This window comes from Balaenoptera acutorostrata, chromosome 19 (assembly GCF_949987535.1).
Source record: "Balaenoptera acutorostrata chromosome 19, mBalAcu1.1, whole genome shotgun sequence".
NCBI classification, from domain to species: Eukaryota; Metazoa; Chordata; class Mammalia; order Artiodactyla; family Balaenopteridae; genus Balaenoptera; species Balaenoptera acutorostrata.
The window spans coordinates 19,692,875-19,711,656 of NC_080082.1; the positions used below are offsets into that span (position 1 = coordinate 19,692,875).

The 18,782-nt window shown below is 57.5% G+C and overlaps 2 protein-coding genes across 8 annotated transcripts; one reads left to right on the plus strand and one right to left on the minus strand.

The window, feature by feature from the left end:
- Nucleotides 1-129: 129 nt before the first annotated feature.
- On the plus strand, nucleotides 130-15,938 carry FHOD1 (formin homology 2 domain containing 1). Of its 6 annotated transcripts, none has more exons than XM_057534685.1 (24): nucleotides 131-419; nucleotides 7,862-7,968; nucleotides 8,345-8,409; nucleotides 8,745-8,812; nucleotides 8,890-8,995; nucleotides 9,073-9,167; nucleotides 9,436-9,547; nucleotides 9,633-9,727; nucleotides 9,837-9,980; nucleotides 10,112-10,245; nucleotides 10,327-10,545; nucleotides 10,683-10,706; nucleotides 11,080-11,133; nucleotides 11,998-12,113; nucleotides 12,200-12,792; nucleotides 13,127-13,282; nucleotides 13,489-13,671; nucleotides 13,757-13,876; nucleotides 13,984-14,145; nucleotides 14,544-14,734; nucleotides 14,829-15,021; nucleotides 15,103-15,268; nucleotides 15,347-15,547; nucleotides 15,621-15,938. In XM_057534685.1, exons 1-24 carry the CDS (start codon nucleotides 219-221, stop codon nucleotides 15,701-15,703), a joined length of 3,588 nt encoding a protein of 1,195 aa, XP_057390668.1. In that variant the 5' UTR covers nucleotides 131-218; the 3' UTR covers nucleotides 15,704-15,938. The 6 variants fall into 6 exon arrangements, with proteins under 6 accessions (XP_057390671.1, XP_057390672.1, XP_057390668.1 ...); XM_057534686.1 differs by having other exon boundaries at nucleotides 10,375-10,545; XM_057534690.1 differs by lacking the exon at nucleotides 131-419 and adding an exon at nucleotides 3,368-3,429.
- Nucleotides 15,939-16,050: 112 nt separating this feature from the next.
- TMEM208 (transmembrane protein 208) lies at nucleotides 16,051-18,720 on the minus strand. Of its 2 annotated transcripts, XM_007198103.3 has the most exons (6): nucleotides 18,592-18,720; nucleotides 17,871-17,966; nucleotides 17,053-17,112; nucleotides 16,835-16,971; nucleotides 16,433-16,517; nucleotides 16,051-16,333 (listed from the first exon to the last, which is right to left on the minus strand). In XM_007198103.3, exons 1-6 carry the CDS (start codon nucleotides 18,595-18,597, stop codon nucleotides 16,196-16,198), a joined length of 522 nt encoding a protein of 173 aa, XP_007198165.1. In that variant the 5' UTR covers nucleotides 18,598-18,720; the 3' UTR covers nucleotides 16,051-16,195. The 2 variants fall into 2 exon arrangements, with proteins under 2 accessions (XP_007198165.1, XP_007198166.1); XM_007198104.3 differs by lacking the exon at nucleotides 17,053-17,112 and having other exon boundaries at nucleotides 18,592-18,709.
- Nucleotides 18,721-18,782: the final 62 nt, after the last annotated feature.

An 18,782-nucleotide genomic window follows, 5' to 3' on the forward strand; every position in this document is an offset into this window, starting at 1 on the left:
CCCTCTGAGTGGCTGGCTGCAGTCTCCGCCACCGGCAGCGGTTGCCCACTCCTAGCCTCCGGAGACTACTATTGGCTCCACCCCCTTCCTCCGCCTGGCTCCGCCCCTCTTCCTCGGCGTCCGGCCCGGTCCCGCCCAGACTGCGAGCTAGTTGAGTAGACGCTGCGGCGCGGCCGGGACCCGCCCGGAGGCGCACTGAGCGAGCCACTGGCGGAGCCATGGCCGGCGAGGAAGACCGCGGGGACGGGGAGCCGGTATCAGTGGTGACCGTGCGGGTGCAGTACCTAGAGGACACCGACCCTTTCGCATGTGCCAACTTCCCGGAGCCGCGCCGGGCCCCCACCTGCAGCCTGGACGGGGCGCTGCCCCTGGGCGCGCAGATACCCGCGCTGCACCACCTGCTGGGGGCGCCGCTCAAGGTGAGGGGAGCCGGAGAAAGGTTGGGGGCGACCGAGGGTTCAGGGTCAGCGCCATGAAAGCCTTTGGGACCCCCTCGAGGAGAGGCTGGAGCGGGTGCGCTCCTCGGGAAAGTTTTGGGCTGGGGACCCAAGGTACACGTTGCCCGGCTTGTGGGGAACGCCTCTCAAGTTGAGGGAAGCTGAAGAAGGGAGGATGGGAGCTTGTACTCTGCGGCACCCAGGCTGGCCCTCGAAATGAGGCCCACCTGGGGAGGCGCTTGGGGTCCGCTCGCTGCCAGTCTGCCTGGTTAACTGCTCTGGATAGGGTGGCGTGGGTGTTTGGGCGGTAGCGGACTTAGGAGACGGAGCTGGGGATAGACCAACTTTCACCTGCTTCAGGTCAGGTGGGGGCGGGACCACGAGGAGGGCGGACCCGGGGCGGGCCACTGGAGGTGTCTGGAGGCTGGATTGGGTCCAGCCGGACAGAGTGTTGTCCCTGCCTGGTGAGGCCCGGCTGGGGAGTGCCGGTGGAGAAGAGTCTTCACGGGCTGAGGGGAGTTCCCGGAAAGCGGCCTGGCCCGGGACACCCCGAGCGCGGGAGGCTGCACTGGTGGAAGAGCCCTTTGAGTCACCGCCCCCACCGTCTCGTACAGCTGCCGCCGCCGGCCGTGAAGCTGGAAGGGAGGGAGCGGGCCGGGCTAATTTTAAACCGCCGGCCTGCCCTCGTTTGCCTGCACCCCAGAACCGACTCGTGCACAGTGCCGGGAGAGGCCCTTTTCCAGATGGCCCGCCCTACCTCCCCTCCTGCTCCCTGCGCTCAGCCCCCCGCAGGCAGCCTTTTCCGGCGCACTCGCAGGCACTCGGTTTCCGGGCCAGAACTCTGGGAGGCACACAATCACCTCCCGGGGTGCCTCGCCAGCCAGTCAGCACCAAGTGGTGAGGAAGAGAAGAGAGAGTTGGTGGAGGTGCCCTCCCCTGATCCCAGGCTTAGCTGGGCGCCGAGTTGCGCAAACTTGCCCCCCGGGCCTGGGGTCTCCCCTGGAATGTGCCCCAGGCTCCAGGCCCCCAGCTTACATTCCTAGCGCTGCGGGCCTGCCCCGCCTCCGAGCGCGGGCGGGAGAAGTGCTGAGACTATTGGCCTGGGGAGTGGCGCGTGTCTGAGCAGAGCCCAGGCTTCAAGGACAAGGATTGAAGATAGCAGCACATTGCCCTCTCCAGAGTTTTGATGCGACCCCTCCTTGTCCTGCCCTGTTCAAAGGGGCAAACTGAAGTGGACCTAAAAGAAGCACCTCTAGCCAGAGGCCACCTCCCATTCACAATGGGCTCTGGGGAGAGAGCGGTGCTGAACTGAGGCCAGGTTCCTGCCTCCAGGCTCCTGGAACTCCTAGTACTGAAATAAGCCTGGAGCACTACAGAGAACATAGTATTCCTCCCACCCCCGACTCGAGGACAGAACTTAGCCCTAACACCCCTCTTCCCAGTTAGGGGCAAGTTTGGGAGGTCAGCTACAGGAAAAAGGATCAAAATTACCCCTTGCCTCTCCCCCTCATTTAGGGACCCATCACCACCACCCCTTCAACCAGGTGCTCTGCCCTCTGTTCTCTGCTCCCTAGCTGAGAGCTACGATAATGCGTTAAGTACCCCCCAACTCGGTCCTTCCTGGTCTCCCCACTTTCAGAACTCCCACCTGGTGTGCCTGAGGACTGCCATATCCCCCACAGGCAGACTATGGGGGCCTGCACACTGGGTTGCCACTGTGCTTGGAGCCAGGACTCCCTGGGGCTGGCAGCTCTGCCAGGAATGGTCAGATGCACTGTGATGTGCTCATCCCAAATATAAACTGTGACCACAGCCCCAGAATAGAAGGCCAGAGGAAGAAGGGCTGAGAATAGGGCAGGGGCAGGGACATCAGAGAGCTGAGGGAGGGGGAGCAGGGCTCCTCCTTGTAGGAAATGTCAACAGCTGGTCCCTCCCCTAGTCCTATAAGTGGGTGGCCCAGGGGCACAGACATGACTCAGGCCTGCTCCACAGCCCTCTAGAGGGGAGAGGTGGCCCAGAAACCCAGGCATCCCCATCCCAGGCTGTAGAGCAAAATAAGAGGGAGGGGTTCTGTGCTCACTGTTTCATCCTCTGCACAGTTATCCAGCAGGAGAACAGTTCACAGCCAAATGACCTCTGCCTCCCACTCTGGCCACTGACGCCCATCATCCCCACATACCCTGCCCCTTCCCTGGGAATGTACAGAGGCCCAGCCCACTTTCCCTCTGTGGCTCCACCCACACACACCCCATTGGGCTGTGGCTTGCCTGTATAGTTCCCCTGGGGGCTTCCTTTTTAAATGTTTCAGAGCTCTCAGGTCTGAAAAGGCCTTGCTCATTTCCTCCCAGTCTAGGAGGAAGCTCCTGGCCACAGCCTCTGACTCATCTCCTGGCCCTGGGGGTGGGATAGGGGGTGTCCTGGCAGTGCCTTGGATCATGTGTGGTGTCCCCAGGGAAACTCAGGAATATCTGTCTCCCCTCTGTGCCAGAGCCCAGGGACCTGCCCCTGCCCCAGGGGAGAACCTGGCCCTCTGGCCCTGCCTCATTTTTTTACCCAGAGCTGCCCAGTCCCACCCTCCCTGCTACCCTGTCCCACTCTCCGTGCTAACCTTTGCCCTTCTGGGCCTGCCTCACGAGCCCCTCCCTGATATCCAAAGGCCCTGCCACATCTGGGATAGCACAGACTCCTTTCTCCCTGGGCTCTGGGCAGAGGGACCTGGGTACTGCTCTGACCCTGATGCAAAGGCCAGATGAGCCCCCTATTCCTAGCAGCAGAGATAGCCCTAGAAATCTGTTCATTACCAGCAACTTTGTTTCCCCAACTGCTGCTAAACATTAGAGTGGAACAGGGGTGGTACTTGTTTCCTGACCTTGCCCATCCCTACTCCAGCCTCAGTTTATCCCTCAGGAGCAGTTGTGACAAAGGGGCTAAAGTGTGAACCTGACCTTCTGGGACAGGGACCAACTGGAGGGGTCCCAGAAGATTCTTAAGGGTAAGATGGGGTGCTCTGGTGATGAACTGAGCCCTTTTTTGTTGTGGAGGTCTCTTTGGGAGCCTATAGAAGATTGTGATGTGGGCATGAGTCATGGTCTCCTCCCATCTTTCCCTGGGGCCAGCATGTCCAGTCTGTTCATTCTGGGTTGCAGCCTGGTAAGGGACCCGAACTTAGTCCTGGCAGAAGTACGCACTGTTACCCCAATGTGTATGATGTGCGTGTGTTCATTTGTGTTCCCTTGCTGGAACTAAGAGGACCAGTTTGGGGTATTTGCACAGTTCAGAAAGCTGAGGGGCGGTCTCCAGCCCTCACTCCACCTCCCCTGCAGGGTTCCCTGGAGCACTTCCAAAGTCCATTGGCCCAGGATCTAGGTCAGTTAGCCCTGGTTCCATTCAGCCTGGGGCAAATTCACAGAATTTCTGAGCCTTGGTTTCCTCACCTGTAAAAGGATTATCAGGAGAATCAAAGGAACCAGGCAGCCCAGTGTGTGACACAGAGGAGGCATAACAAATGTGGGCTTCCCTCCTCAAGACCCATTCATGTCATCTCATTCAGGAAGCCAAGGTCCAGTTGGAGACCCAAGATAAAAGGGAAGGAGGGTCATCAGAACACAGGGTCTTACATTTTTAGGAAAGGAGAAGAAAAAGGTAGTTAACAAATTATTTCCTAAAACAAGAGTCCTTCAGCATGTAATTCTGCACTTTTCTCCAACTTCCTTGCCCCTGGCATTCTCACTCGATTATACTGTTATGAAAAATATTGGGTAGTAGGCACCATGGTGTCCTAAGCTTGTAAAACCATATGTAACAAGTTGGTTTGGGCTGCCAGAAAAGCCTAGCCCAAGGAATCAAGAGAAAAGTGGGCTGGGGCAAGATAGGGGTAGGAGATTAAGAGGTACAAGCTACTATATATAAAATAAATAAGCTACAAGGATATATCGTCCAGCACAAGGAATATAGCCAATATTTTATAACAATTTTAAATGGAGTATAACTTTTTTTTTTTCTTTTGGCCATGCTGCGCAGCTTGTGGGATCCTAGTTCCCTGACGACCAGGGATAGAACGGGCCCAGGCGGTGAAAGCGCAGAGTCCTAACCACTGGACCGCCAGAGAATTCCCAAGTATAATCTTTAAAAATTGTGGATCACTATGTTGTACGACTGAAACTTATACAATATTGTAAATCAACTATACCTCAATAAATAAATAGAGAAAAGTGGGCTGGAGGCTGAAGCGAGGGGCTGAGCCTGGGAAGAGTGAGGGAGAGAGAGACTCCACCCCAAGACAAACATCAGAGAAGTGTGGAAGACAAGAGCCAGGAGGGAGTCCAACATGTGGGCCTACACTGACCCTGTGCTGACCCCAAGCACTGTCCTCAGGGACTAGGGTTTGGGCTTATGCCAGCCTGGCCCAGCCCCCGGGTGTGAGAAACAAAGCCCAGAGGTTTGGCGCTCAGAAGGGTGACCCCAAGATGGATCTAGAGACTGTCATACAGAGTCAAGTAAGTCAGAAAGAGAAAAACAAATATCGTATATTAACGCATACATGTGGAACCTAGAAAAATGGTACAGATGAACCGGTTTGCAGGGCAGAAATAGAGACACAGATGTAGAGAACAAACGTATGGACACCAAGGGGGGGAAAGTGGCAGGGGGTGGTGGTGATGGGATGCATTGGGAGATTGAGATTGACATATATACACTAATATGTATAAAATAGGTAACTAATATGAACCTGCTGTATAAAAAATAAATTAAAAATTAAAAAAAAAAGAAGGGTGACTCCAGGAAGGGGCCAGGGGTGTGAGGGACAAGCAACGCCCAGCTGGCAGGAAGTCTCCGCTCCTTGGAGCTTGCCTGACCCTGCTGCCCGCTCCATCTCCACCCGGGACAGACAGTTAAGGGGGGGGGGGGGCATTGTTCCGGAGGCTTTGGGCTGGCTGTTACCTCTGGACCTCCTCCCCAGAAATGGGGCCCTGGCAGGATAAGACAGGTGAAGTGGCTAGGGAGCCACTGCTGCCACCACAGAGGGAAAGGGACTCATCTGAGGAGGCTGGGGGTGGTAGAGCATTCAGTCTTCAGGACCCTGCCCCAAATGGAGGCAGGTATTCTGGAAGGCGAGGGCCATGCTCAGCTCACTTGGAATTAGAGCCTGCAAGTGTGCGTGCAGGAGGGGAAGAGAGCTTGCTGGACCTGAGCTTTCTGTGGGTGTGCTTCTCACCTGTGCGTGGCCAGTAGCACATATATACCCTGCCTGACTGTATTCTTGGGTGTGTAAGCCACTCCCAGGTGGAATCTGCTCACTCCTCCAGTGTCTACCTTTACAGCACCCCACCCCTCCCCTTTCTTAGCACCCGTGGCGGTTGTGCTTCTACATTTATTTGTGGCCTTTTTCTTAGTCAGACCTGCCTGCCTCCCCAGCGGGGTTGGAAGACAGGGAAGGCAGAGGCAGTATCTTGTTCCCTGCTATGTCCTCAGCACCTAAAACCAGCCTGGTTCGTGACTATTTGAATGAATGAGCTATTCTATATGTGTGTGATTTGGGGGGTCTCTGAGGGTGTTTGTAACTTTGGGGGAAATATGTTTCTCTAGGGTCCCAGAGTCCTCCAGTCCAAGGCAGAAGGAGATGTAGCTGTGCCTGGCTGGGGGTGGGGTGGGTTGGCTGCTGAGTCACCATGTGGGAAGAGGAATCAGGAGGAATGTGGGGCTGCCCTCAGCTGAGCTGGCCCCGGACAAAGGACCCCAGCCCTGGGGCCTTGCTGCCCTATCTCAGGGCCCATTCCCAGTAGGCCCTGGAGAGGATGACTCCGCTCCCAGGGAGGGGAGAGAGGCCAGGCCTGCCCAAGGGAGGGCAGGCAGCCAAGCAGGAAGTGGGACAGAAAACAGGCTGGAGTGTTTGTCCTATGTCCCACGTCCCACGCAGGAGCCTGGGGGGTGGGAAGGAGTGGGAGGTGTGGGTGTCACCAAAGGGCCTTACAGGCTGAACTCAGGCTCTCAGGCATGAGCAGGGGTACTAAGCAGAGGAGGGGTAGGGGCAGGAGCTGGACTCCCTTAACGCCAGGGGACCAAGGGCAGCTGGAAGTCCTTGGGCTGGGTCCAGAGCAGGGCAGGGCTGACAGAACATCAAGACAAATGTTGGGGTTGACTTTCCCGGTAAGATGGAGACCAGAAGACACTCTGCCTCTCCAGAGGTGGGCTTTCCCTGGGCCTCTCAAGAAGCACCACCACTCAAGTCAAGGGAACTTTGCTGAGCGGGGCACACTGGCACTGTGCTACATGGTGGAGGCATCAGGGAGTGGCACGGTGCTGCCCTCAGACTCTCCAGAGTCACCTCACTAGGCTTCTCTACAGGCACTTCTCAAGGGGCCAAGAGTCATCCTGGTGTTGGTGGTGGTGGTGGTGATGGTGGGGAGCCAGCTCAGGGGGGTGGGAGACATGGGCAGCAGACTCATGGGTGGAGCACCTTGTTACAGTGCAGGTTCCAGGGACCCCACTGTAGGCTGACTGAGTCAGACCCTAAAACCTGGTGTTTAATAGGCCTCTTGGAGGTCTCTGAGGTCCAGCTAGGACCATGGTGACTGTAGCTCACTTGGGGCAGGGCAAAGACCCTCAGGCTTGGAGGGACTGGGAGCCCTTCTCCTCACTATCTTAACTCGGGGAGACACACGTCCCCCTCTCAGCTGGGTTTGCACCTCCCAGCATTCTTAACACTTTTCCCTGGGTGTTGAATGTTCACAGCTGCGAACTTCCTTTAAAGCAGGAACTTCCTCCTATTTTCTCTCCATTCCCCTTCCTCATTCATGTTCAGTAGCTCAACAACCATTTAGGGAGCACTTGCTGTGTGCTAAGTGCTGTGATAGGCTCTGCAGATATTGCATGGACAAGACAGACATGGTGCCTGAACCCAGAGAACACACAGTTAGTGGGGAAGGAGACTAGTGTCTAGGACGTGATAATGCTGTGTGTAAGGCCTAAGAGGAGGGTACACACAAGGGCTGGAGGGATTTGCATGGCATTGGCTAGAGGAGTCCAGGAAGGCTTTCCAAAAAAGCATTATCTGGGAATTCCCTGGCGGTCCAGTGGTTAGGACTCCACGCTTTCACTGCCAAGGGCGCGGGTTCTATCCCTGGTCAGGGAACTAAGATCCCACAAGCCGCGTGGTGTGGCAAAAAAAAAAAAAAAAAAAAGCATTATCTAATCTGAAACCTAAAGAATGGGTAGGTATGAGCCAGGAGAAAGCTCTTTGAGCCACATGGGCTTTGCACATAGTAGGCCCATGAGAAATGACTGCTGAAGGAATGCATGGCTGCACCGCAGGCCCTTGTGTGCCTCTGCCAGCACCCTGAGTGGGAGATAGGAGGTCATGGGGTCTCCATATGTACTCCTGCCACCTCTTCCCCAGCCCTGACAGCTCTTCCCTTTGCCCCCAGCTAGAGGACTGTGCCCTGCAAGTGTCTCCGTCTGGATACTACCTGGACCCTGAGCTGTCCCTAGAAGAGCAGCGGGAGATGCTGGAGGGCTTCTTTGAAGAGATCAGGTCAGAGCTGATGGGGCCAGGAACGCTAGGCTGGCTCCCACCCTTGCCCCCATGCTGGAGGGGCTGGCTCAGGTGTCAGCAGCCAAGACACTTGATCTCTAGCCAGGGCTGTGGGTCTCCTCCTACCACCCCAGGGAACTGTGCCAGGGGAATCCCAAGGCCTGGCCAGTGTTACCTGCTGCCTGGGTTGGGGGTGGGGGCTCTCCTACATACCTGAGATGCCTGTGTTCTTCAAACCCTCCTATCTGGACAACCCTTTGGCTTGGAGAAGCAGCTGGGGAGAAAGGAGCTGTGGCCAGGTTTTGGCTGCCTTGGTGTGGGTGGAGGGACCCTGAGGAATGGGCTGGGAGCTGCTGACTGGGCTACTTGATTCCAGCAAAGGGCGGAAGCCTACTCTGATCCTGCGGACCCAGCTCTCTCTGAGAGTCAATGCCATCTTAGGTGAGTGTGTGAGGATATCAGCGTCCAGCGCCTCCCCTCCCCCCCCACCCCCGCCCCGGTTGTCTCAGTTTGTTTCAGGCCTGTGCTGGACAGCAGACAGAGCAGATGGGAGACGGGATGTGCGACTCCTCCCATTCCTATCCTGACCTCTTCTTCCAGGGCAGCTGCTAGACTGCGGTCAGGCTTGCCCAGAGTCAGGGAGTGGAGGAGGAGGTGGGGGTTCAAGAGTACTAGAAGATTCTTTGATGGGGGGTTGTGGTTGCGTCCCAGTAGAAGGGGGTGGGGGGCTTGTGGTGTGTCCCCTTGAGGTTTCCATGCCCACCTACGTCTTGCAGAAAAGTTGTATGGCTCCAGTGGCCCTGAGCTCCGCCGCTCCCTCTTCTCACTAAAGCAGATCTTCCAGGTGAGGCCCGGAGGTGGGCTGGGGGTGGGCATCCAGGCTGAGCCTCCCCCCACTAAACTCCCCCATGGTGCCCGCAGGAGGACAAGGACCTGGTGCCTGAATTCGTGCACTCGGAGGGGCTGAGTTGCCTAATCCATGTGGGTGCTGCTGCCGACCACAACTACCAGAGCTATATCCTCCGAGGTCAGCCTCACCCCCTCCCCCATGACCCCTGCCTTCAGTGACCGCTTACTGACCTCTTCTTGTCCCTGTGTCCCCAGCACTAGGCCAGCTGATGCTTTTTGTGGATGGGATGCTGGGGGTGGTGGCCCATAGTGAGACCGTGCAGTGGCTGTACACACTGTGTGCCAGCCTGGTAAGTGGCCCTCCACCCAGCCATGCATCCTTTTCCCACTGCCTCTCTCTGGGCCTCAGTTTCCTCTTCTGCAAAGTGGTCTGGAATGGAGGGGGTCTGTGGCCCCTCTAAGCCTCAAAGGCACTTCAGTACCTGGGCCTAGAGATGGCTCTTTCTGCCTAGACTCTCCTCTCTGGGTCCAGCCCCAGGAGCCCTTCCCCCTCCCCACCAGGAGCCAGCACAGGTCTGGCCCAAGCCCCACTCATGTATGGTGACCCCTTCCCCCCAGTCCCGCTTGGTGGTGAAGACAGCCCTGAAGCTGCTGCTGGTGTTTGTGGAATACTCTGAGAGCAACGCACCACTGTTCATCCGTGCAGTCAACTCTGTGGCCAGCACCACGGGTCAGAAACTGTCCCTCCCTCCTCCACTGCTCAGAGTCCTCTCTCCTACTTGTTCCCATATGACTGCTCCCTATCTGGGTGACAGGTGCTCTTCCATGGGCCAATTTGGTGTCCATCCTGGAGGAGAAGAATGGCGCTGACCCCGAGTTGCTGGTGTACACTGTCACCCTCATCAACAAGGTGGGATAGGGGGAGCAAAGGGGGAACCATGTGCCATTCTGGGCCCCTCAGGCTCTTGACTTCTGGTCTCCATCAGCTTTAGCCTTGCCGTCCTATCCCCACCCTCCAGACTCTGGCAGCGCTCCCGGATCAGGACTCCTTCTATGATGTGACGGATGCACTGGAGCAGCAGGGCATGGAGGCACTGGTCCAGCGCCACTTGGGCACCGCGGGCACTGACGTCGACCTGCGCGCCCAGCTTATGCTCTATGAGGTGGGCAGGGCCGGCTGGGCTGTCAGGGCCCGAAGGCAGGAGAGAGGAGGGGAGGGAGGGAGGCCGTTCTCCAGTTCCCCACCCCACCTACTTGGGCCTCAGTCGCTCCCATCTGGGCTCAACTCTCCTAGAGCGCCCTGCGGTTGGAGGATGGGGACATCGAAGAAGCCGTCGCAGGTGGGCGGCGCATCACCCGTCGAAAGCCTTCCTCAGAGGAGGGCAAGAGGATCCGCCGATCTCTAGAAGTGCGCTCCCCGGAGCCTGGGTAAGAACTAACTGCCTTGGCGGAGGCGGAGGGGTGGATCCGCCAGGAGGAGCCCTGCCTCCTGACAGGCCACACCTCCAGCTCCACAGGCCCCGCCTCACCAGTAGCCTCCACCTCCTCCTCCGCCAGCCCTGCCTTGCCGACCGGCCCCACCTCCAGCCCCGTGGGCCCCGCCCCACCTACAGGCCCCGCCTCCAGCGCCGTGGGCCCTGTCTCTGGCCTCCATACCACCTTGAGCCTCTTTCCTACCATCTCCGTGATGCCCTCACCTGACAGCTCCTGCGAGAGGAGCATCTACAAGTAAGTAGGGAGATAGAGGCTGTCCCGGGAGTCTTTTCTACAGCTGTCCCTCCACTCTGCGCCCCTCCACGGGCCCTCTGCCTCCTCTGCCCAAACTTCTCTGCCCAAACGCGTGCTTTCTTTCTCTTTCTTTCCAGACTTCACCAAACTGCTCCTGTTTGGTAAGTGACTGCTGGGGGGTGGGGTTCGGCTCTGACTGGACCTCCTCCTCCTGCGGCTTCTCTTCTTCTTTCTGGCATTCTGCGTGTTTTGTCAATGTCATCTGTCTCTCTACCCTCTTCTTTGTTTCTCTGTCACTGTCTCTCCTGTTTTGCTCTTTGTCTTTTACTGCACCCTGTCCTGCGTCATGTCGGTCTCTCCCCTCCACTTCCAGTTTCCTCACATCATGCCTCCCCCACTCCCTCCTCTTCCCACTGTGGCTGGGAAGGAACCCCTGATATCACTGCCCAGCTCTGTGTGGGTGTGAGCAACTGGGCTTTGGGGTGGAGCACATACCACAATTACCATTTCTTCCTCTCATTCCCCCCTACCCAGGGCCCGTGAGAGCCCATCTGTCCCCCAGTTCCCTACTGGGCAGGCCAGGCTGGAGTAAGTACAGAGGCCAGCCTGCCAGGCCTGCCATGTGCTCAGGGCTTCAGCATTGCTTCCCCCAGCAGGGGTTCCATGTGCCTGATGCAGCCAGAGCTGGGGGACTCTCCCAGACTTATGTGTCCTCGGTTACCCAAGGACTAAGCACTGGGGAACAGTTCACCGGGATCATAGAGGTCCCAGTGCTTTTAACAGTGACACCTTAACAGCTTTGATCAGTGATGAGAATGTGGACTCCCAACCTGGAGCCGATTCTCCTGTGTCCTCAGCCCAGGATTAAGGCTGGGAGGGGATCTAGGGTGCTGTGTGGTGCGGAGGTGGAGGAGCAACCTCCGTCTAAGGGAATGACAGAGACTGAGTGCCAACAGAGGCTGGAGGGGCCAAAAAAGAGATGGGATCACCTTTATTACTTCAACATAAACTGAGTGCCTTTCGTTTACCAGGCCCTTTTCTGGGCATAGGCCATAGCTCTCAGAAGCTGCTAGACATGCCAAGGGAGGGACAGCCTGGTGTGCCCATTGGGACAGCTATCCCCTCCCCCTGCTCTAAGGATCCTTGTCTAGAATCAGAACAGTGAACATGAACAGCAGCAAGGTTGCAAGTTAGATGTTAAGTAGAACTTTTCCCTGTATGTTGACCTGGGAATACTGGGTTGGTAGTGACCCTCCCCAGATGTGGAAGACTGAACAGGGGCTGGCCTTTGTGGGGGGGGGCAGGTCCTGGGTCTGCTCAGCGCATGGACTGTTCCCTGTGTGTCTGTGTGTGCCTGCAATTAGGGGCAGTGCCCAGGGGCCCAGCAAGGCATGTGCACCACCCTGGGCTGGGGTGTGTCAGACACCCTCACTGACAGGTCCCTCCCCCCAGAGCCCGGTTCCTGGAGAATGTAGCAGCAGCAGAAACAGAAAAGCAGGCTGCGCTGGCCCAGGGCCAGGCAGAGACATTGGCTGGAGCCATGCCCGATGATGTCGATGGACACCCAGGTGAGCAGGTGGGTGGGCAGAATCCACCCATGTTGCCCTGTTGCTCCACAGAGGACGTGACACTGACGGCTGTTCCCTTTTTCTAGACACCCAAGAATTACGGGGCTCCCCAGAACCAGCCCCTGCACCCGGAACACCCCAGAGCGCTGCCCCTCAAATCCTGCTCCGTACTCAGCACAGCCTTGAGCCAGAGCCCAAGGAGCCATTGGCCCCACCAAGCCCCAAGGCTGAGCCCGTACGGGAGCTCCCTACCAGCGTACCCAGCCTCTGCATTGGGGACCTGGACTTCTCAGATCTGGGGGAGGATGAAGACCAGGACGTGCTGAACACGGAGTCTGTGGAGGCGGGGAAAGGGGTCCCGCCCCTGCCGCCCCCGCTCCCGGGAGGCCCCCCACCTCCTCCGCCCCCACCCCCCCCACCAATCAAAAGCCCCTTCCCACCACCACCCCCAGCTGCCGCTCTTCCCCCCTCAGCACCTGATGGCCTAGCCCTCCCCACCAAGAGGAAGACAGTAAAACTCTTCTGGCGGGAGCTAAAGCTGGCTGGGGTCCATGGAGGCTCTGGCAGCCGCTTTGGGCCCTGCCCCACCCTGTGGGCCTCACTAGAGCCTGTCTCGGTGGATACAGCCCGGCTAGAACACCTGTTCGAGTCCCGTGCCAAGGACGTGCTGCCTTCCAAGGTAAACGTGCCCTCGTCTGCAAGGTAACCCTAGGGGAGAGAGGAGGCAATCAGAGCTCAAGCGTCTGAACTGCTGGGGCTGCCACTCATTTCCCACATGGGGAAACCGAGGCAAAGAAAGGAATAGCGACTTGTCTGAGGTCCTTCAATAAGAATTCAGCCCAACCCTAACTAGTGTCTAAGCCCATCCCAAGGCCTTACACATCCCAGATCCCTGGCTGTGGGGTAATCCCACCATTTAGCCATTCAGAGTGGGGCCTTGGTGTGCCCTCTTAGATTGTTGCCCCAGTTAGACCCTTTCCCAATCTTACACTGCCCTTCGCCCAATTTGAAAGAAAGCTGGTGAGGGCCGCCGCACAGTGACCACCGTGCTGGACCCCAAGCGCAGCAACGCCATCAACATCGGCCTAACCACGCTGCCACCTGTGCACGTCATTAAGGCTGCCCTGCTCAACTTTGATGAGTTTGCTGTCAGCAAGGATGGCATTGAGGTAGGGATACCCAGCTAAGGGTGCAGCAAGTCCGGCCCTCTCCTTTGGTCAGTGGGCATTTCCTGTCCCTCCAGTGGTGAGCATGGGCTTGGCATTTCCCCAGACTCTGGGGCTGCCCCAGATGACCTAGGGAGGAGTCAAGACCAATACGTGAGGCCTCAGGCCAGCACTGAGTGGCCTATGTGGGCCGTTGGGTGCATTCTCAGAAGCTACTGACCATGATGCCCACAGAGGAGGAGCGGCAGAAGATCGAGGAGGCCCAGCTGGCCAATCCTGACATACCCCTGGGCCCAGCCGAAAACTTCCTGATGACTCTTGCTTCCATCAGGGGCCTGGCTGCCCGCCTACAACTCTGGGCCTTCAAGCTGGATTATGACAGCATGGAGCAGGTACCTGGGTCGTGGGATGGGACAGGCAGTGGGGACAGGTGAGCATGATGACCATGTAGTCTGAGTCCCTGGTCTCCCACACCAGGAAATTGCAGAGCCACTGTTTGACCTGAAAGTGGGCATGCAACAGCTGGTGCAAAATGCCACCTTCCACTGCATCCTGGCCACCCTGCTGGCTGTGGGCAACTTCCTCAACGGCTCCCAGGTGAGCTGAGAGCACATGAGGACGGGGGCCGGGGCTCTGGAGCCAGCCAGGCTCAGGCTCAGGCTCAGGCTCAGGCTCAGGCTCAGGCTCAGACGGGGTCCTTTCAGAGCAGCGGCTTTGAGCTGAGCTACCTGGAGAAGGTGTCAGAGGTGAAAGACACGGTGCGCCGACAGTCACTGCTGCATCATCTCTGCTCCCTGGTGCTCCAGACCCGGCCTGATTCCTCTGACCTCTACTCAGAAATTCCTGCCCTGATCCGCTGTGCCAAGGTCAGCACCTGCCAGAGGCTTGACTTAAGACTGGCCGTGGCATGAGGGAGCACTGCTTCTCTCCCTCTCCCTGAGTGGGCTGCTGGGCCAGGGCTTGCTTAGGCTACAGGCGTGCGCGTGGGCTGTGTCCTCTGCCAGAAACTCTTTCTTCTATTGGCATGGCTACACCTACTCTGTCTTTAGGTCTGTTTAGCTGCCACTTATCCCAAGAAACCTTCTCCGTTCTCCACTGCATCAAATGGACTTGTCTGTCTCTTGCATCAGACTGTGAGCTTTTGGAGGGCAGGGGCCAGATCTCGGCTGTGTCTTCAGGGCCCAGGCTAGTCAGCCCAGCACAGAGGCAGCTCAGGCGGTGTCTTTCTGTGGGGGGACAGCATGTGTACTCCCTGCTTTTCCAGGTGGACTTTGAGCAGCTGACTGAGAACCTGGGGCAGCTGGAGCGCCGAAGCCGGGCAGCCGAAGAGAGCCTGCGGAGCTTGTCTAAGCACGAGCTGGCTCCAGCCCTGCGTGCCCGCCTCACCCACTTCCTGTCCCATTGTACCCGCCGTGTTGCCATGCTGAGGGTCGTGCACCGCCGTGTCTGCAACAGGTGGGGGCGTGGGCCAGAGAGAGGCAGGCCCGCCACCACCATCCCTCAAACCCCAAGCAGGACTCACCACTCCTCCCCACCCCAACCTGGCTAGGTTCCACGCCTTCCTGCTGTACCTGGGGTACACAGCGCAGGCAGCCCGTGAGGCGCGCGTCATGCAGTTCTGCCACACGCTGCGGGAGTTCGCACTGGAGTATCGGACTTGCCGGGACCGGGTGCTGCAGCAGCAGCAGAAGCGGGCCACGTACCGTGAGCGCAACAAGACCCGGGGACGCATGATCACCGAGGTGGGTGTCCCTTCCGGGTCTTGACTGCCACCCCCATGGTTTTCTTCCTCTGCTCCCAACCCACCCCTTTCCTCTCTCCAGACAGAGAAGTTCTCAGGTGTGGCGGCTGGGGAAACCCCCAGCAACCCATCTATTCCAGTGGCTGTGAGCAGTGGGCCAGGAGAGGGTGATGCCGACAGTCACGCCAGCATGAAGAGTCTGCTGGCCAGCAAGCCCGAGGACACCACACATGGCCGCCGTAGCAGAGGTGGGACCTACGGCCGCTGGGGGCAGCGGGCTCTGAGGCCGCTTTGGCCTCACCTCCCTATCTATCTGGCTCCCTCAGGCATGGTCCAGAGCAGCTCCCCAGTCATGCCCACAGCAGTGGGGCCCTGCACTGTACCCCCAGAAGAACCTCCAGGCTCCAGTTTACCCAGTGACACTTCAGATGAGATCATGGACCTGCTGGTGCAGTCAGTGACCAAGAGCAGTCCTCGTGCCTTAGCTGCTCGGGAACGCAAGCGTTCCCGTGGCAACCGCAAGTCTTGTGAGTATTCCCCACACCCCCACTGCCCACCTTAACCCCATCAACCCCCTCCAACCCTGCTCTGTCCTTGCAGTGAGACGGACGTTGAAGAGCGGGCTCGGAGAGGACCTGGTACAGGCACTAGGACTGAGCAAGGGTCCTGGCCTGGAAGTGTGAAGGTGCTGCCTCCACGATACCTATCTATCTTGGGCCCTAGTCTGCAGTGCAGGAGACTATGGTGAGGAGGGACCAGAGCACAATTCTGGGCCTCCTCTCAACTTGAGGGCCACTCTGTGCCCGTGGCCAGTGCCGTGAGCAGTATTAGCTGTGTGTGCCTGTGTGAGTGTGCGTGTGCATGTATGAGCTCCCTGGACACGTGGAACATAATAAAGTTTTCCTAGCCAATCCAAGAGCCTTTTTCTTCTTTCAAAGTACCCACCACGCTGAGCCTGTAGCAGAAGGAAAATACCAAAGGACTGGCTGTTCCTGCCTTACCTCTCTTTATCACCCACACAGCCATTAGCCACATTGTAAGCCATTTATTCACCAGTCCTATACCTTAGACTGCCTTTGGCCCTTGGACTAGGCCCTCATTGCTCCTGGCACGGGGGCCATGCAGCCTGATAGAGCCACCCGGGGCCCAGAAACCTGTAGCCACAATGTCAGTGGCTATAACCGCTTCATCTGCCGCCGCTCCTGTCGGCGCTGCCGTTTCTCGTTGTGCTCTGGCGCTGGGGCGCCACTGTCTGCTGTGAACCAAGGGCCCAGTACATTGACCCACAGGAGGTAAAGGGCTCTGCCCGGCGCCTAGGAGAGAAAAGGGAGCTTGAAGCCAGGTGCAGGAAATGAAAGAAGAGAAGGGGTAGATGCCCCAGCTCCTCGTTGGGAGCCCCACCACCCACGTACCAGAAGCCAGAAGGACCAGATGTAGAGGGAGAAGCAGCTGAGCACCTGCACAATAGCTGTCAGCAGGATCACATCTTTAAGGTGCCTGTGGATAGAAGGGAGGCTGCAAGGGCCAAAAATAGTAGACGGGGAATTCCCTGGCGGTCCAGTGGTTAGGCCTCCGTGCTTTCACTGCTGAGGGCCCGGGTTCAATCCCTGGTCGGGGAACTAAGATCCCACAAGCCGCACAGAATGGCCAAAAAAAAAAAATTTTTTTTTAATAAAAAATAAGAACAAAAACAATAGATGGGCCCTAGTGCAACTCCCTTCCACCCTCTTCAAGTTGCAGGTAGCTGTGGGTCCTGGGCCCCAGCACCCCAGCCCTGGCACCGCTCACCTGGGCTGACAGCGGGGGACACTCACTCTGCCATGCCCTGCTCCATGTTGAGATCCATTCCACCATCCATCAGGGCCCCATCCTCAGAGAAGGCTGCCCTTGCCATCGAGCTCATAGAGTGGTAGCTGGCCCCATATACTGCCAGACTAAAGCCCAGGGCCATCTGCCGAACAAGAATGGGGGTATCAAAGGCCAGCCACTGACCCTATGTGCTTACCCACTTCCCAGGATGCGGGACACTTACCCAGGCCCAAAATGAAGCAGATGAGTAGAAGAAGACCAGGGTGACAAGACAGTAAATGGCCTGTAAGCAGACACAGGATCAGGCTGGGATCGAAAGCTTACTAGGGACTTCCCTGGTGGTGCAGTGGTTAGGAATCTGCCTGCCAATGCAGGGGACACTGGTTCGATCCCTGGTCCGGGAGGATCCCACATGCTGCGGAGCAACTAGGCCCATGCACAACTACTGAAGCCCACGAGCCTAGAGCCCGTGCTCCACAAGAGGAGCCACTGCAGTGAGAAGCCTGCACACCGCAACGAAAAGTAGCCCGCACTCGCCGCAACTAGAGAAAGCCCACGCACAGCAACAAGGACCCAATGCAGCCATAAATTTAAAAATAAATAATAAAATTTTAAAAATTTTTAATGAAAAAAAAAATCTAAAAAGCTTACTAAACCATGGACCTCCCTCAACTCTGACCAAGATATTAGGCCAGGTGATGAAAGAAGACAAGTCGCTTCTTATACGGTTGGCGAAAGAGGTCTGCTTCCTGAATACCCAGACTCCCCTCCGTCACTTCAGCCCAGGAAAGAAGCCCCTGTGTATTTAGGATGGGAAGGGCTCTCCAGTCAATCTGAGACTCACACCCTCATTTTGTTTTTGGTTTTTTGTTTTGACTATTCGGCACTTTCTCTGTGCCAGGATCCTTTCTCATTTATTTTTAGTTGGAGTTTTCTTCTGGAGCTTTAGCTGTCATACACTGCCACCACTCCACCCCACCAAACAGAGCTGAGGGCTATGGAACCTTGGGTGGGCACAGAAGCAAGGAGGGAGGCACTTACATTGGCCCCCAGTATGATTCGCAGGTAGAACTTCAAGGTCTCTTTGTTCTCCTCAAATATCTGCTTCTTCCCTCTCGTGCCCACTTTGCCCTTGGGCTGCAGAGAGATGACGAGATGCTGTCAGAACCCTCATCAGCCAGGGTCTTCCTTATCCTCCCCACCATTCCGGTTAGCTACAGAGTTCCATCTGCACCTCAACCGAGTCTCCGTGGTGCTCAAACCTAGCACAATCCTTGGGATGTCCACCCCTCCTCCAAACCATCCTGCTTAGGGCTGACAGCATCTTTGCAGCACACCCAGCAATGACCGCCTCCTCCTGGGAACAATCCAACACTAGGCTGGTATCTCCTGAATCCTCTGATAAGGTCCAGTTTGGGGTTGACAAACCCTTCACGGGGGATCCCTGAGTGGGCTTGAATGGCGCCCCTCTCCGGCCTCTGCTAGAGTAAACCAGATCTGGGCTAACGCCTACCCCGCCTCAAGCCCCTCAGATCTCCAGCTAGTCCTGACACTGTCTGGTACTGACGCCCACCCCTCTCCGGCACCAGCTCTGGTACGTTCCTGCGCCTCTCCACTCCCCACCTTAATCTAGTACGGTCCAGCCACCGGATGGCACCTCCCTCTGGCCGACCCACTGCCCTTGATGTCCTTCCTCTGTTTTCAGTCTCCCGGTCCCGAGAGTGCTTTGCCTCGCGGACCCCGCCCTACTCGCCCTCCTTACCGCCATGGTGCGACGCAAATACCCAGCCGGGGAAAGACGGGAGAGCGACCGAAACAGCACTCAGTAGGTACCACATCTGCTGCACAGGCACTTCCGGTGCAGACCCAAATCGTCAGCAACTGGGACGGAAGTGGGAGATCCACTTCCTTCCCAAGCTCCGCCCGCCAGAGTCGGTGGGACTTCACTTCCCA